The sequence below is a fragment of the Mustelus asterias genome, chromosome 15, assembly GCF_964213995.1.
Source record: "Mustelus asterias chromosome 15, sMusAst1.hap1.1, whole genome shotgun sequence".
Taxonomy (NCBI): Eukaryota; Metazoa; Chordata; class Chondrichthyes; order Carcharhiniformes; family Triakidae; genus Mustelus; species Mustelus asterias.
The window spans coordinates 57,616,771-57,634,237 of NC_135815.1; the positions used below are offsets into that span (position 1 = coordinate 57,616,771).

Consider the following 17,467-nt stretch of genomic DNA (forward strand, 5'->3'; position numbering starts at 1 on the left):
AACATAGAAGAATCATAGAAACCCTACAGTGCAGAAGGAGGCCATTCGGCCCATCGAGTCTGCACCGACCACAATCCCACCCAGGCCCTACCCCCACATATTTTACCCACTAATCCCTCTAACCTACGCATCCCAGGACTCTAAGGGGCAATTTTTTTTTTTAACCTGGCCAATCAACCTAACCCGCACATCTTTGGACTGTGGGAGGAAACCGGAGCACCCGGAGGAAACCCACGCAGACACGAGGAGAATGTGCAAACTCCACACAGACAGTGACCCGAGCCAGGAATCGAACCCGGGACCCTGGAGCTGTGAAGCAGCAGTGCTAACCACTGTGCTACCGTTAAAGTCCAACAGGTTTATTTGGTAGCGCAAGCTTTCGGAGCACTGCCCCTTCATCAGGTTAACCTGGTGTTGTGAGACTACTTACTCTTGGAAGAGGAGGAGGACATGGAGGCTGACCAGCCGGCCGTCGCTGGGGAGGATGACCAGCAGGAAGAGGAGGAAGAGGAGGAGGAGGATGAGGAAGAGCATGCCGAGGAACACCAACCAAGTGCTCGAGGGCTGGCAGCCCAAATGAGGCATACGGGGCGGCAAGGGAGGCCCTGATCATCAGGCAGTTCGCTCGCTAGGGGTTTGTGCCTGTTGTTTCCATCCTCCCCAACCCCCCTCCCCAATTTCTTCTATATCCCGCACATTGTCATAACAGAGTGGTGGGCCTGGATACTCTGTGTTAGCGAGTTTTTTGGCAGGCAGGAGGGTGATGATGACTCACTAAGCACCATTATGATGATGCCCTGGTGCAAACTAGTCTGACTCCTACCTGAGCTCCAGATGCATGCTGGCATCTGGGCCCACGTCTGCGTAGTGGGTAAGGGATCTGAAACTCCCATACAAGGCCCTGGGGTGAGTGGGGTGGGGGACGGGAGGGAATCGCTCGTGGGGTCTGGGGAACCAATGCCTTCCTTTTCTCAGGGACACAGTATGAGGGGCCTCCCCAACTGACATCAACATGAAGCATCCCTCCGGCGACCATTAATGGAAGAGGAGTCATACTCGAGACAAATTAGTCACAGGTGGGTGGTGAAAAAACATTTATTTACAATAAAGGTGTTTAAGTAAGACGTTCTAACATAAAAACGTTCAGGTGCTTAAATATCCTTCTAACTAGTGCAGCCCTTCACCCGTGCCCTCTCAGTGCAACCCTTCACCCGTGCCCTCTCAGTGCAACTACAGCTTCCTAACCTTATGTTACGTGGCCTACCACTACGTCTCAATGACTCCCCAGAATGTACATCGGAGGTGGAGGAGGCCAGCTGCCTACCTCGCCCCGTGGCCTGTGATGCGTGTGATGGGCGTCCTCTGGAGGCCCTGGACCTTGAGGGCCCTGGCCTGCTTCCAGGTATCTGGGATGTTTCCATGACACCCTCTTCATCCTGCTGCCCCCGAGATGCCCCGGTGTCAGGAAGGGGGGAGTCAGAGCCACAGCCACAGTCTCCTGGCACCGTTATGGGCTCGAGCCCTTTCTCCTCCCTTCGGGCTCCTGTGGGCCCCTGGGTCACTCCATGAGACGGCGGTGCTTCTGCATTGAGCTCCAGAAGCTTCGGTGTCACCTGGCACTGCCAGTCCTGGAGGACCACCTGCGTCCTACCCATGGTGGTCGAGCTCTCTGCGATGGCCACTTGAGTTGGGGGCCACCTGTCAATGGCCACAGCAAGTGCCCTCTGAGACTGGGCCGTGCTCTGCAAGCTCTTACCTGTGGCCCTCTGAGACTGGGCCATGTTCTGCAACCCCTCAACCATGACCCTCTGAGACTGGGCCACGTTCTCAATGGCTGCTGCCATAGCCCGCTGTGTCTCAGCGCTGTCCCACTGGGTCTCCTGCAAGCTCTCGAGCCACTCAGCCATAGGCCACAGAATCTTGAGAAGCCTGTTCAGTCCCTCAGCTGTGGCCCGCTGTAACTTGGCCACGGCCCTCTGGGACTCTGCTGTGGCCTACTGTGACTCGGCCATCGCTTTGAACCTGCCACTCATGGTAAGGATCCCCTGCCCCAGGCTTTCCACTGCAGACGCTATCCTTGCAGTGTTGGCCTGGGAAGCACGCAAGACAGGCACTAGCTGGTCTACCTAAAAGCTTTGAGACTCCTCCCGACAGCCTCGCAGTTGGTCCAGTGTGGCCATCAGCCCCTCCTGCATTCCCTGGTTCTGTTGCTGCATCTTCAGCAGCTGAGGGAGAAGTGATCTCAGAGGACCAGCTCATAGCCTGGGGTCAGCTGAGTCCTCGCCTCAGGCAGGCCCCCGCACGCCAGAGCCCTCGGACGTTCCCTCCTCCACCTGATGTACATTATCAGATGTGTCATGCTCACCAGAGAGTGACCCAGAAGCCTCAATACTAACTGGACCCACCGATGTGTCAGTATCTGGGATGATGAGTTGTGAGGTGGCAGCTGATGCCAAAACGGTGCCACTCTCAGAGGTCCCTTCACCCATATCCTCTGACGACTCGTCCAAGCTGTCAGGACCAGGAGGGGCGAGAGCTGTAGCCGGAGCCTGTAGTCCAAAAGGCCCCGGGGCATCTGGATCTGTCCCTGCAACACAGGGCACAAGGTTAAGTGCCAGGGAGGGAGAGGAATCCGGGATGCCAAAGACATGATTCACATGTCTCCAGTGAACATAGAACAAAGAACCAAGAAAATTACATCACAGGAACAGGCTCTTTGGCCCTCCAAGCCTGTAGTGACCTGGCTGCCCACCTGATTTGTAACCCTTCCGGGGACTATATGCCTCTATTCCCATCCCATTCACATAGCTGTAGAGATGCCCTTAAAGGTCCCTATCATATCTGCATCTACGACCGCCCCAGGCAGCGAGTTCCAGGCACCCACTATCCTCTCTGTGCAAATAAACATGTCTCGTACATCTCCTTTAAACCTTGCCCCTCTCACCCAAAACTCGTGCCCCCGAGAAGTTGCCTCAAAGTGATTGAAGGAATGACAGGTGCTCACATCTTGACAGCAGCCCAACCATGCTCTCGCTGAAACCCGCATCTCCCCTTCCCTTGACAGCTCCAGCACCTGCTCCTCAAAGAGGGTGAGGACCCAAAGGTCTGGCTCACCCCCTCTGTCTTTGCCTTCTCACGGGTGTTTTGCTTGGTCTTCTCCTGTGGAGACAGAAGGAGCCATGAAAGAAATGGTGGCGTGACTCCTGCAGTGTATCAGCTGGTGGCTCGTAGTGGGCAAGCGCAGTGGGGTGCTGGGGATGGGGAGATATGGGGGAAGATGCAAAATGGGGTTCAGCACTCACCCTTGCTGCACGGATGAAGTCATTGACTTTTTTCCGGCCCTGCTTCCCGGTTGGGGGGGCCAGTGCCTTGGCACTGACTGAGGCGGTGGCTTCCTCCCAGGCCACATTTCCATCAGCCCCCCTTGGTCTGCGTCCTCCTGGGGGAAGAGGGTGTCCCACCTCACCTCTGCTGCATCCAGCTGCCTCCCCAGGTCATCGTCAGAAAATCGGGGGGCTGATCATGCACACATTTTGTGCAGGAATGCCTGCCTGCCCGTCCATCCTTGAGTTTTTAATGGAGCTGCCCCTCGTTCGGGCAGATCAGCTGCAGGCAGTTTGGCAGAACATTCCAGCAAGTTCCATGCAGTTTGCTTGTTAGCATTGAGGGGAAGGCAAGTGAACCCTTGCAGGTGTGCTGATGGGGAGGGGGGAGTGGGTGGTGGATGAGCGCCTCAATGATTGGGGACAGGGGAGAGAGAGGGAGGTGTCACACAGCCAATGGACTCCGGAGGAGATGAGGTCCTTGTGGGGTGGGCGTGAGGGGGATCACCCTGCCTGATATCTATAGGGTGGAGCAGGGAGAGTGGATCTCTCTGCCTGAGATGAGTGAGGGGGAAGGGGTCATCCACTGCCACTCTGCCCGAGTGGGGGGTCGGTGGGGGAAAGGGGGATGCAATTGGTCTGGGTGGCAGGCGGGTGGGGAGATAAGGGAGTCAGTAATGTTGTGGGGGTGGGCAATGTCTGTGAGGGCCAGAGGGAGGCATTTCCGGCCCGGGCACGATGTGGTAGGGGAGCAGCATTCTAACATTTTGTTTTGTGAGCATGCGCAGCTGGAGGCGCCGATCGGAGCTGCAGGATTTCGGGAGCGATAAGCCCCGCCCACAGGCTTGTGCAGCACGATTCAGAATCGCTGATTTTTTTTTTCAGGCAGAGTGTGTATGGGGGCGCCGGAGAATGAGTCTAAAATTTGGACCTGAAACACTCCCAGATTCAAGTCCGCCCAGCACTTAGAATCAAAATGGTAAAATTAAGTCCTTAGTGCACTGAAAGAGCCATCACGTGAATAACGCCGTTATGGAATCTCCAGGTGCGAGACTTGCCCGAGGTGGCCGCAGCTGTGCGCTATTAACAAGGGGGAGCTGCATTTACCATTCTCCCTGCACTCACAGCCAGAAACACCAGGAAAATGACACTATGCAGATCAGCCTCAGTTTACGGAGGGAGAGCTTGGACGGCTGCCAGATGCCATGGAGAAGAGGTGGGTCATCCTGTACCCCCGGGAGGGAAAATGACCCATGAGCAGGGTCTCCAATGCGGCCTGGGAAGCAATGCCCAGCAGTCAGTGCCCGCAGCCTGACATGCAGGACTGGTGGCCAATGCCGGAAAAAGATGAATGACCTCAATCAGGCAGCAAGGGCGAGTGTCCATCTGTCTCACCCCGGCATCAATCCCATCTGGAATGTCCACCTCAATCCACTGATGCTCTGCGGCCATCCAGAACCCGACCCCCAGCATCTTCCTCAAATCCCTCTGGCACCCTCCCTCCCCCATTACAACCCCTGCCTGGCAAGGCACAATGCCCATCTATTCCACCCATGCCACCCCCAACCCACCCTGGGCCCGCTAGCCATCAGGTTCTCAATCATTCCTTTGTGTCTTCACAGGAGAAGATGGCTTCCAACCGAAGGGACCAGTATTGGCCCGATCTAATAAGGGCATGGGAAGGTCGGAGAATCCCCCCCTTGGTTTGCACATGTAGATTCAAACTACTGGTGCTTGTTCTCACCACACAGTAGCAAGATTTTAAAAATTATTTCATGGGATGTAAGGCCAGCATTTGTTGCCCATCCCTAATTACCCTTGAGCTAGTGGCTTGCTATTTCATTAGAGGGCAGTTTAGAATCAAGCACATTGCTGTGGATCTGGAGTCACATGTAGGCCAGACCAGGTAAGGACGGCAGATTTCCATTAGTGAACCAGATGGGTTATTTACAACAATTGACAATGCTTTCATAGTCATCATTTGACTTTTAATTCCAGATTTTAATTGAATTCAAATTCCATCATTTGCCATGGTGGGATTCGAACCCGGGTCCCCAGAATATTCCCCTGGGTCACTAGTCCAGTGACAATGCCACAATGCCATTGCCTCCTCAATATTTGTTGCTCAAACTGAGATTCCCTGGAGACTTAGGCCTCAAATCCCCGAGGTAAGTTAGTTTTATACTCACCGCCCTGCTGCTCCTCCCTCCGAGACTGCTCCCTGGAGACTATTCCGTGTCTATTTAACCTCATATATTTATTTGGATAGTTAATTGGATGGTTTTTAATGGAATCAATTATTTTAAATTCATTAATTAATTGGTTTATTTAGTTTTATTTATTAATTTTGGAAAATATTTGCAATTTACCAGTTTAGAATCAGAATTAACTACTGGAAATAAAAAAAATGGATGAAAAACAGCATCTCTTTCCTCCTCTGCACACTGAATTCCCGCATGCATCAAATTCCCAACATCTGCACTCTGATAATCCAGTACTCTTTTCATGGCCTGAATGTGCTGCACTCTTGTGCATTCTTACATTGACCACTCTTCCATTGAAGGCTTCATTTTGACATGTGTATGAGCGCAGTCCACAGTCTGAGCATTTTTCTAATGATAGTTGCTCCTTTTCTATTGCTGAGCTGGCCATTCTAGTCAGCAAATTTTCTAATGGGCCTTATCCTTCTTTGCAAACTTTAAAAAACCAAGTAGATTATATTGACTGGATTTGCACCATAAGATGATTAATTTACTTTCTCAAAGAGATCCAGTGGGTGTGATAGCAGAGTCCATCTCGAGCAAGTTAGACATAATCTAACTTGGAGGCAAAGTTGGCAGAAAATGGCAGTTTGAATACAAATAGGCATCTCAGCAAACATTTTTATATTTGTTTTCTCCATAGGGTTGTCAAAGGGCTCATCAAATTTTGGCATATTACTTCACTCCACGCCCCTTTCTAAATATAAATAATTCTGTCACTCAGTGTAAAACCTTTTGTTAAACATTTTGTTTTCCAGCTTCGAAACAGTCAAGGTTCTTTGGTTCCAATGAATGGTGAACTGTATGTAAACAGCGAACAATCGTAAGTCTAAAGTAAATTGCAATTAATAATTGACCTGTAGGATTTTCCAATCTGTAGTAGCAGGGGCATATTCACTTTGGGATTGATTTTTCCTCCTGATTAATTGAATACCATTTGCTTTCATCCTAGTCTTTCCTGCATGAAACATGTTCCCTTTTTTGCCTGAAATCTATTTCATAGCTTGATTGTTCATGTGGTAACTGGACAGGAGGTATCCTTCTACATATCTCTTTTGTTATTTGACCATGGGGTGTGGGCTGGGCCAGCATTTATTGCCCATCCCTAAATGTCCTTGAGAAAGTCGTGGTGAGCTTTTTTCTTGAACCATTGCAGTTCATCTGGTGTTAGGGAGAGAGTTCTAGGATTTTAGACCCAGTGCCAGTGAAGGAATGGCAATATTGGATTGGGGATTGGCTATCTGACAGGAAGCAGAGAGTCGGAATAAATGGGTGCTTTTATGGTTGGCAGATGGTGACTAGTGGCGTGCCGCAGGGATCGGTACTGGGGCCTCAACTATTTACCATTTATATAGACGATCTGGAGGAGGGGACTGAGTGTAGGGTAACAAAGTTTGCAGACGACACAAAGATAAGTGGAAAAGTGAATCGTGTGGAGGACGTAGAAGGTCTGCAGAGAGATTTGGACAGGCTGAGTCAGTGGGCGAGGATCTGGCAGATGGAGTATAATGTTGACAAATGCGAGGTTATTCACTTTGGAGGAAATAATAGCACATTGGATTATCTAAATGGAAAAAAATTACAACATGCTACTGTGCAAAGGGACCTGGGGGTCCTTGTGCATGAGACACAAAAACCCAGTCTGCAGGTGCAGCAGGTGATCAAGAAGGCAAATGGGATGTTGGCCTATATCGCAAGGGAGATAGAATATAAAAGCAGAGATGTCTTGCTGCATCTGTACAGGGCATTGGTGAGGCCGCAGCTGGAATACTGTGTGCAGTATTGGTCCCCTTATTTGCGGAAGGATATATTGGCCTTGGAGGGAGTGCAGAGAAGGTTCACCAGGTTGATGCCAGAGATGAGGGGTGTTGATTATGAGGAGAGACTGAGCAGATTGGGTTTGTACTCATTGGAATTTAGAAGGCTGAGGGGGGATCTTATAGAGACCTATAAGATAATGAAGGGGCTGGATAGGGTAGAGGTGGAGAAATTCTTTCCACTTAGAAAGGAAGCTAAAACTAGAGGGCACAGCCTCAAAATAGGACAGAGTTGAGGAGGAACTTCTTCTCTCAGAGGGTGGTGAATCTCTGGAATTCTCTGCCCACTGAAGTGGTGGAGGCTACCTCGTTGAATATGTATAAATCACAGATAGATGGATTCCTGATCGGTAAGGGAACTAGGGGTTATAGGGATCAGGCGGGTAAGTGGAACTGATCCACTTCAGATCAGCCATGATCTTATTGAATGGCGGGGTAGGCTCAAGGGGCTAGATGGCCTACTCCTGCTCCTATTTCTTATGTTCTTATATATTTCCAACTCAGGATGGTGAAGGGAACTTGCAGGCTGTGGTGTTCTCGGTAGTGGTCATGGGTTTGAAAGTGGTTCTGTGTCTAGTAGTTCAATATCTAATAGTTCAGATCACTTTTGTCTTAACAGAGCGGCTGTTCAGCAGCAGAAACATGTTTCAAATGAAGTCATTAAACAAAATAATAAATGTGCTTAGTTAAATAACTATTCTGTAGAAAACTATAAGTATAACATATTACAGGTTGTCTGCGGAATTTTTACAACATGGAGGGTGACTACAGCAGCAAAATGCCTGAAACCCTCTGAGTTCCACAAAAGCAACATTTTGGGGATGCTCAAAATTGCTTGAAATATTCAGCAAGTCAGAAAGCATTTGTGGGGAGAGAAACAGAACTAACATTTCAGGTTGATGATCTTTCATTAGAATTAGGATAAGTTGGAGACGTAGCAGGTTTTATATAAGCAGGAGCACTGTGAGAACAAGATAGGAAAGATAGGAAAGCGTTTATATGGAGTAAGGGAAAATATGAAGACATAAGGCAGTAAATTAGAGGAGTTGATTGGAAGGAGGTATTCTCGGGGAAATCTACTGAAGAGAGGTGGCAGTTTTTCAAGGAATGTCTGTCTAGAGTTCTACAGGACAATGTTCCGAGCAGACAGGGAGGAGTTGGTAGGTTAAAGGAACCGTGGTGCACGAAAGCTGTGCGGGACCTAGTTGAGAAGAAAAGGAAAGCGTACAAAAGGTTCAGAGAGCTTGGTGAAGATAGGGATCTAGATGAGTATACAGCTTGTAGGAAGGGACTAAATAAGGAAATTAGGAGAGCCAGAAGGGGTCACGAGAAGGCCTTGGCAAGTAGAATTAAGGAAAACCCTAAGGCGTTCTATAAATATGTGAAGAGTAAAAGGATGAGACGTGAAGGAATAGGGCCTATAAAAGGTGAAGGCGGGACAATCAGTACGGAACCAGTAGAAATGGCAGAGGTGCTTAATGAGTATTTTGCCTCGGTTTTCACAGAGGAGAAGGACATGGGTGGATGTACTGTGGGCTTGCGGTGGACTGAAAAGATTGAGTATGTGGACTTTAAGAAAGAGGTTGTGCTGGAATCTTTGAATGGCATCAAGATAGATAAGTCGCCGGGTCCGGATGGAATGTACCCCAGGTTACTGTGGGAGACGAGGGAAGAGATTGCAGAGCCTCTGGCGATGACCTTTGCGTCGTCAATGGAGACAGGAGAGGTGCCAGAGGATTGGAGGATTGCGGATGTGGTTCCTATTTTCAAGAAGGGGAATAGGGATAGCCCAGGAAATTACCGACTGGCGAGTCTAACCTCAGTGGTTGGTAAGCTGATGGAGAAGATCCTGAGGGACAAGATTTATGAGCATTTAGAGAGGTTTAGTATGCTCAAGAATACTCAGCATGGCTTTGTCAAAGGCAGATCGTGCCTTACGAGCCTGGTGGAGTTCTTTGAAAATGTGACTAAACACATTGACGAAGGGAAAGCGGTAGATGTGGTTTATATGGATTTTAGCAAGGCGTTCGATAAGGTCCCCCATGCAAGGCTTCTAGAAAAAGTGAGAGGGCCTGGGATCCAAGGTGCTGCTGCAATGTGGATCCAGAACTGGCTTGCCCCAAAGGAGGCAGAGAGTGTGTATAGATGAGTCTTTTTCTAAATGGAGGTCGGTCACCAGTGGTGTGCCCCAGGGATCTGTTCTGGGACCCTTGCTGTTTGTCATTTTCATAAATGACCTGGATGAGGAAGTGGAGGGATGGGTTGGTAAGTTTGCCGACGACACGAAGGTTGGTGGGGTTGTGGATAATCTGGAGGGATGTCAGAAGTTACAGAGGGACATAGATAGGATGCAAGACTGGGCGGAGAAGTGGCAGATGGACTTCAACCCAGATAAATGCGTAGTGGTCCATTTTGGCAGGTCAAATGGGATGAAGGAGTACAATATAAAGGGAAAGACTCTTAGTACTGTGGAGGATCAGAAGGACCTTGGGGTCTGGGTCCATAGGACTCTAAAATCGGCCCCGCAGGTGGAGGTAGTGGTTAAAAAGGCGTATGGTGTGCTGGCCTTTATCAATCGAGGGATTGAGTTTAGGAGTCCGGGGATAATGATGCAGCTATATAAGACCCTCGTCAGACCCCACTTGGAGTACTGTGCTCAGTTCTGGTCGCCTCATTACAGGAAGGATGTGGAAAAGATTGAAAGGGTGCAGAGGCGATTTACAAGGATGGTGCCTGGATTGAGTGGCATGCCTTATGAGGATAGGCTGAGGGAGCTCGGTCTTTTCTCCTTGGAGAGATGTAGGATGAGAGGAGACCTAATAGAGGTATATAAGATGTTGAGAGGCATAGATCGGGTGGACTCTCAGAGGCTTTTTCCCAGGGTGGAAATGGCTGCTACGAGAGGACACAGGTTTAAGGTGCTGGGGGGTAGGTACAGGGGAAATGTTCGGGGGAAATTTTTCACACAGAGGGTGGTGGGCGAGTGGAATCGGCTGCCGTCAGTGGTGGTGGAGGCAAACTCAATAGGGTCTTTTAAGAAACTCCTGGATGAGTACATGGGACTTAATAGGATGGAGGGTTATAGATAGGCCTAAAAGGTCGGGATATGTTCGGCACAACTTGTGGGGCCGAAGGGCCTGTTTTGTGCTGTAGTTTTCTATGTTTCTAAAAGGGAAGTTTGAGATAGATGGAAGACAAGAGTGATTAAATGACAAATAGGATAATTGCTGAACAGAGTCATGTTGCTGAAGATTTGATCCTCCCAAAATGCAGCTCCTGCTGCCCCCACCACCACCCAGACCGATCTCTCCCCCTTCCCGCAATGATCGCGATGCAGAGAGGGCCCCCTCCCCTCCCTCCCCTCACCGATTGGAGCTGAGTGCGCAGCAGCCCCCCCTCCCTGCCCTGATCCGATCGCAGGCAGAGTGCACAATGGCTCCCCTCTCTCCTCATTCAATCACAGGCAGAATGTGTGTGGTAAACCACTGTTAGCTTATTACCTGTATATGTGACATGCCTGGACACATCCCTGCCGGCCCTACCCAAGACTCCTCCCCCCCTGGTCCAGGTATAAAGGCGACTGCTCCCCACCCCCCTGCCTCAGTCTGGACCAGTTCATCGGCATGGGTGTGCTCCAAGTCTTTTGCTCATAAAAGCCTATTTGTTCTTGCATACAAACTAGTCTTTGCTCGATTGATGGTGCATCAATGTGCAGAAGCCCCACCCCCATAGGCCCTGCCCCTGTGGGCAGCGCCAAAGTGCCTGGTGGCACTGCCAGGCTGCCAGTGTCAAGGTTCCAGGCTGGCACTGCCCAAGGAGCACCCTCTGTTTACCCTCAGCCTCCCTGGTGGGCCTTACTGGCCTCTGGTTCTACCGGCGAGGCCAACATGACTGTTCCCCGTTCATGGGGAGTAGGTGTTTTCCTCAATAGAGAGAACCTCTCCCGGTGAGGCCATAAAGGCAAGTGAGCCTGGACGGGCTCACTAATGCCATACAAATGAAGCTTTAAATACATTAATATAATTTATTCAGCCTCTCACCTATTTCTGACAAGAAGTTGACCTCGCCGAGAGCCAAAAAATCGGGCGTGATCCTGATTTCTTGGCTCTCGCACGAATTTCACCCCATGTGTCTGGACATCCAGGGCAGAGGTTACATCAGCACATCTTCTGATATCCCTCCCGGATATGACTCTCTGGAGACCAGAGTTATGAGCCATTGTTAATTGTTTTATCTTTCTGACCTTGTCTCGTAAAATGTATTTTGTTTGTTCAAATGCTATAGAATCTTGTGGCTTTATTCCTCGCGCAAGTGGCTTACACCTCAAACTCTGGCTGGAATTCTCTGGCTGTTCATGTCCCGCCGCCGCTGCCAGAGAGGATGGAGAATTTGGCACTCAACCAAATCCCCGTTCACTGCAGCAGGATGGGAGAATCCTGCTGGCATGAACGCCCAGAGAATTCTCCCCTCCCCCACTCCCTCCCACCCCCCGACCCCATATCCTTTAAATAAAATGTTATTGGTCCCTAATTGGATCATACCCAAGTCTGGTCCAGGATCATATGGGGTGACTAAGGAGTGACTAAGTGTCACTCTAGAACAGCCCATTTGGACTGCTGAAAGAGAAGGGAGGAGGAGATGTATTTGTTGATCACATGACACTGGAGATGGCAGAAATGAGAAAAGATGAACTGTTGAGTTTGGAGGCTGGTGGGGTGGAGGTTGAGGATAATAGGGACTCTATCACGATTCTGGGAGAAATGGGAAGGGGTGAGAACAGAAGTGTGTGAAATAGAATAGTCACAACGGAGGATCATGTCAATCAGGTTGGGGAACATCCTCAGCTGAGGAAAAGTGGCAACATTAAAAGAGGTGCAATGGAGATGGGGGCATAGAATCAAATCCGTAAAGTAGGCAGGGTGGGAGGAAGTGTCATCAATGGAGCTGTGGGAGACAGTGAATTCATAGTGAATATTGATCGATATTCCACCCCCAGAAATGGAGGCAGGGAAAATGCGGAAGAGAAAGAAAGATTTGAAGTTATGACCATGTGAGGGTGAGGAAAGGGTGGGAATCGAAAAGGTGGTGGAATTTTCCAGATAACATTGAGAACAAGAAATGGGACTGATAACAGTCATCAGTCAGTTTTCCTGTTATAAGGAGGGCATTAAGCTTTTAGTTTAGACATTAATCAGGGTATCATGCACCATGTTAATATAGGAACAGGAGTAGGCCACTCAGCCTCTCAAGCTTGATTCAATATGTTTATGGTTCTATAACCCTAAATACCTTTGGCTAGCAAGAGTCTATTGATCTCAAATTTAAACTTATTATTTGAGCTTGCATTTACTGCTTTTTAAGACATGGTTAGACCACACCTGGAGCACTGTGAGCAATTCCATGCACCACAGCTTAGGAAGGATGGAAGGATTGGAAGATAAGTCTTAGCTGGCCTGCAAGAGTTAAATAATAAGGAACTGTAATAACTCAGGATTCAGCTGTAAAGGGACGGTGCTTTATTGCACAAAGTAAAGTAAAACCACAAGCCAATGGTGAACATATATAGGTCCCAACCAGAGCGATGCAATAATGGACCCACTCAGGGACTTGCTTTATCAAGGGCTCGGGATACAAGTTCTACCATTAAGATAATTGCCAATTACCATGGGATCTCGTATTCTATGAGTCCCATTGGGAGGTCAATCAGAGATTCCCCAAGTAAGTCAAAGAACAAAGACAAAGAGAACAAAGAAAATTACAGCACAGGAACAGGTCCTTCGGCCCTCCAAGCTTGCACTGACCATGCTGCCCGACGGAACTAAAACCCCCTACCCTTCCGGGGACCATATCCCTCTATTCCCATCCTATTCATGTATTTGTCCAGATGCCCTTTAAAACTCACTATCATATCTGCTTCCACTACCTCACCCAGCAGTGAGTTCCAGGCACCCACCACCTGGGGTTATCACAGAAACAATCACACAACCTAGGGTTGCGATCCCTTAGATTTAGAAAGTTATGGGTGATTTGATCCAAGTTTTCAAGGTATTAGGTACACAGGGGAGAAACTATTCCAGCTGGTTGGAGCATATGAGACGAGAGAGCACAGTGTAAATATCGGAGCCAGACTTTTCAGCAGTGAAATTAGGGAGCATTTGTCCATTTGTAATAATGATAGATTTTTTTATCCAGAGGTATTAAGGAATATGGAGCAGAGTTAGATTTCAGGTCGAAGTAACACACACAGAACACACACACACACATTGGAGTCCATAGGGCAATCTTGAGCTCATGCTCGCCGTCAGTGCAAATTGCGCAGGGGGCTCAAGATCCGGAAGTCACAGTTCTTGCTGGCAAGTTCGCGATTTCAGATCTTTACCGTCTCTCCGGCAATGCTATCAAGTTTACACCCATTACAGAAGTGAACTTGCTTTACATGAGTTTGAATTCATTCAGTCATGGGGGAGGGGCTGTTGATCGAGGAGAGGGGCAAATGATTGGGTGGGGTTAGGGGCTGATGATCGGGGGGAAGCGGTAGAGAAGTAGTGACACCATTCGGGATAGGAAGAGTAGCCCCTGAGACTTCCGTGGTGAATTGGTGGAGAGGTTTACTGAGGTTATTATCACGGCGCCCTTTAAGGATTGCGCCCTGATCTCTTTGCCACTGGGATTTGCCAGGGTCTTGATTATCAAGTTGGTGAATGGACTATTTTCTATTCCAGTTATCTGTGACGTTCCCACGTACCACTGGATACATATATTTCAACAAGCATCTTAATTAAGAAAGGTTGAATAAAAAACCAAGCACAACTAACTTGATACCACTTGGCATCCCTTCCAATGATGGCTTTTGTTTAAACCAGCTAACCTTGTTTAAGAGTAATGATTTATCCAGTCTGCACAGAAGCCTTTTTATGGCACTCGCTGTTAATTGTTGTTGGGTCAGGATTCTCCTTTACCTAACAGTTTTACAAAGTTGGACAGGTTTTAAGCTATATGGTGTCAAACATTCTTATGCAGATTAATCACTGTAATCTTGTTCAATTACTACAAAGAGGTGATTATGTAAAAGATACTAAAAATTACATATCCATGGATACAAGCGTTACAGTGGATCAATGTACCCTCTATCTATTACTAACCATCAGGTGTATGTTTTGTTAATACAAAAAGATTACACAGAATACATATTTGATTCAGTGTCACTGGTGGCAGAATAGTCTTTCAGTATGAAAGCAGGAAGAGGCCTATAGAGCTCCCAAAATTGTTAAAAAGTATCATGTAGATTTAGGTAAACTATCCAGCATTTCATTTTTAACCACATACAATTATTGTACCTGCTGTTCAAAAATATCAATTCAAATTTGCCCTCAAGAGAAGTACAGTTTAATGGAATTACAGGTTAGCTTTAATATAGTTCACTTGAAAGTTGCTAAATCATTCTATAAAATTGAAAGACTTATTTTGATCACTTTAGGGTGGATTTTTCTTTGAGGGCAAGGTTAACCTTTCCAACCCGATGGCTGATATTTCGGATAGACCCTGTGTGTTTGTCCATTCATTGTTTTTGAATACAAGCTATTGCATATAACACAACTCACTCAATCAACTCAAACAACTCACTTAATCTGACAAAAAGCCAAAAGGACCCAAAACGTTAACTCTGCTTTCTCTCTTTACAAATGCCAGACCTGTTGAATTTTCCATTATTCTCTGTTCATCTTTCAGATTCCAGCATCTGCAGAATTTGGCTTATTTCATTTAATCAAGTACTTAATAAGTAAATAATGTGCTTTGATAGATGAAATCTCAATGCCCAATTCATTTCCTTATGGCTTTCCTTATACTTCCATGTTTAAGTCAATTGGTTAGCCTATTTTGAATGGTAGCAATCTGATTCAGTAACTTCAACAAAGCTATTTAGAATATCAGAATCTGATGGCAAGATTTGCCCAATCTTGGTTAATACGAAATGCTAAAAAATCCTTTCTTTCATGGCTCTTGAAGGGTTAAAATGCTGTCTTGTGTAAATGTCAATGCAAGTTGTAGTAACTATCCATGTAGTGATCCAAAACGCTTTCGGCCATTGCATAATTTATGAAACTCATACTTGCTGCTTGTTGGAAATAGAGTTGAGAACGCTAAGTTCCACAGGTTATGGACTTACTGTACATGTGCAGACTGGCAGCGGGCTGCACACGTACATTTTGACATCTTTATGTTTTTCCAGCTGAGGATGGGGCCTTGCGCGGCTGTGCATAGAGGAAAAAGAAGGGTGAGAAAACCCAGGTCAGGGTACTGGGTATGGAGGGCCAGAGTAAGGAATATTCCAGAGAGAGGGACAAGGGAGAAGGACAGGTCCCAAAAGTCCCAAGATAAGGGACAAAGACAGGGGACAGAAACAGATTCTAGTTAAGTACAATTAAAATGAAGGGGCAGAGGAAGGGGTGGCAGATTTAAAATAGAGATGAGGAGAAATTACTTCGCTCAAAGGATCATGAGTCTGTGGAGTTCACTACCCCAGAGCGTGGTGAATGTTGGGAAATTGAGTAAATTTAAGGAACAGGTGGACAGATTTTTAATTAGTAAGGGTGGCAGGAGTTGAGGCCGAGGTGAGATCCACCATGATTGTATTAAATGGTGGAGCAGGCTCAAGGGGCTAAGTTGCCTACTCCTGCTCGTAGTTCTTATGGTCTAGGAACAGACTTCAAATTAGAAAAGGACTGCAAGGAATAGGCAGGTTTCAGAGAAGCCAATGTAATTCAAGTGGGCTCAAGAGAAACCTTGAAGATCCAAGTAGACAGACAAAGATTGCTGACTCTATGCTACAGGCCGTTGGGGCAAAGACAGCTCTTTGAACCAGTGGTATCTGCTTGACAAAAGAGCTGATACTGTGCTTGTAAGCGTAAGCTGATGTTTGAGTGTATTCAAAAACACAAAGGAATAGAATTTCAGAAGGCGAGATGAAACCCTGCAAAGTGGGCCGTTGCTGAAGCTTTCCAAGTTGGAGTGATATTGGAGAGAATTCTAAAGCGAGATCTTTGAAGCTGAAAGCTGGATACCCTTATGAGGGTTATAAAGTTTCAGTGAGATTGGTTGATTCACAATGTTACAGATGTCTGGGTGGGTTATTGTGAAATCCATAGAATCTATTTGGGTTGCATTTGGCATTTATTGTGCAGTGTGGTGTGTTTGACCACAGTCAGCTTGTTAATTCACATGTACCTCATATTTACCCTGAATGTTAAATAAAGATAGATATTGTAAGTTGTTTTATCTTTCTAACTTCGTAAAGTTCATTTTTGTTTCTTCAAAACCCCTGGTATTTGTGGCTTTCTTCACTTCGTAAATATTTTGGATCTCAAACTTTGCCTACTTTAAACAAAATGTTATTGGTTCCTAATTGGATCTCACCAACAACTTTGGTCTGGACAGGGATCATTACATTCAATATAATATTCAATCATTGTTTAAAGCCTAAAGATTGCAATAAGTCCCCATTTTAAGTTGCTCCGTTTTAAGTGTTTTCATTTTGGCATCACAGATATAATGATGCTGGCATGCAGACTTGACATCCGATGTCCGTTCTATTGTTGTTTTGCTCTGGGGTGGTTGTAGCATTGCATGACCACTTGCCAGCTCTCCTGCTGCCGCTTGCCTGTGAATCCTCTGACTCCCAACCCTTCTGCTTGCTGCCCCTTCTTCTTGGGGTTGCTCCACTGCTAACTGTTTTCCTCCTTGTCCCTCTGATTCACCGGCCCTCCTGCTCACCATCCCTCTCCCGTGAATCGTTTCCCTCTCCGACCCTCCCTTTCACTGTCTCTCTCTCTCCCATTTGCTCCTTTTCTCTCTGACCCTCCTGTTTCCCCCCCCTACTAACCACCACACCACCACTCCCCCTTGCTGCTTCTTTCCAACCCTCCTACTTGAAGCTCCTCTTGCTCTTTTACTTGGCTACTCTCTCTTGTTGCTTCTCTCCTGAGCCCTTGCTCACAGCAAGAGACGTCAGCGAGCGGGAGAGTTGGAGAGTGGAAGGTAAGTAGAAAAAATTTATTTCTTTCATTTC

General features: G+C 47.4%; 1 protein-coding gene across 1 annotated transcript in view; it reads left to right on the plus strand.

Moving 5' to 3' along the window:
• The window catches only part of LOC144504728 (uncharacterized), an 83,993-nt gene that overhangs the window by 52,366 nt on the left and 14,160 nt on the right, over positions 1-17,467 (plus strand). The window contains exon 4 of the mRNA XM_078230473.1: positions 6,343-6,407. Coding sequence (XP_078086599.1) covers positions 6,343-6,407 — 65 coding nt within the window. The remainder of the gene's footprint in view (positions 1-6,342; positions 6,408-17,467) is intronic.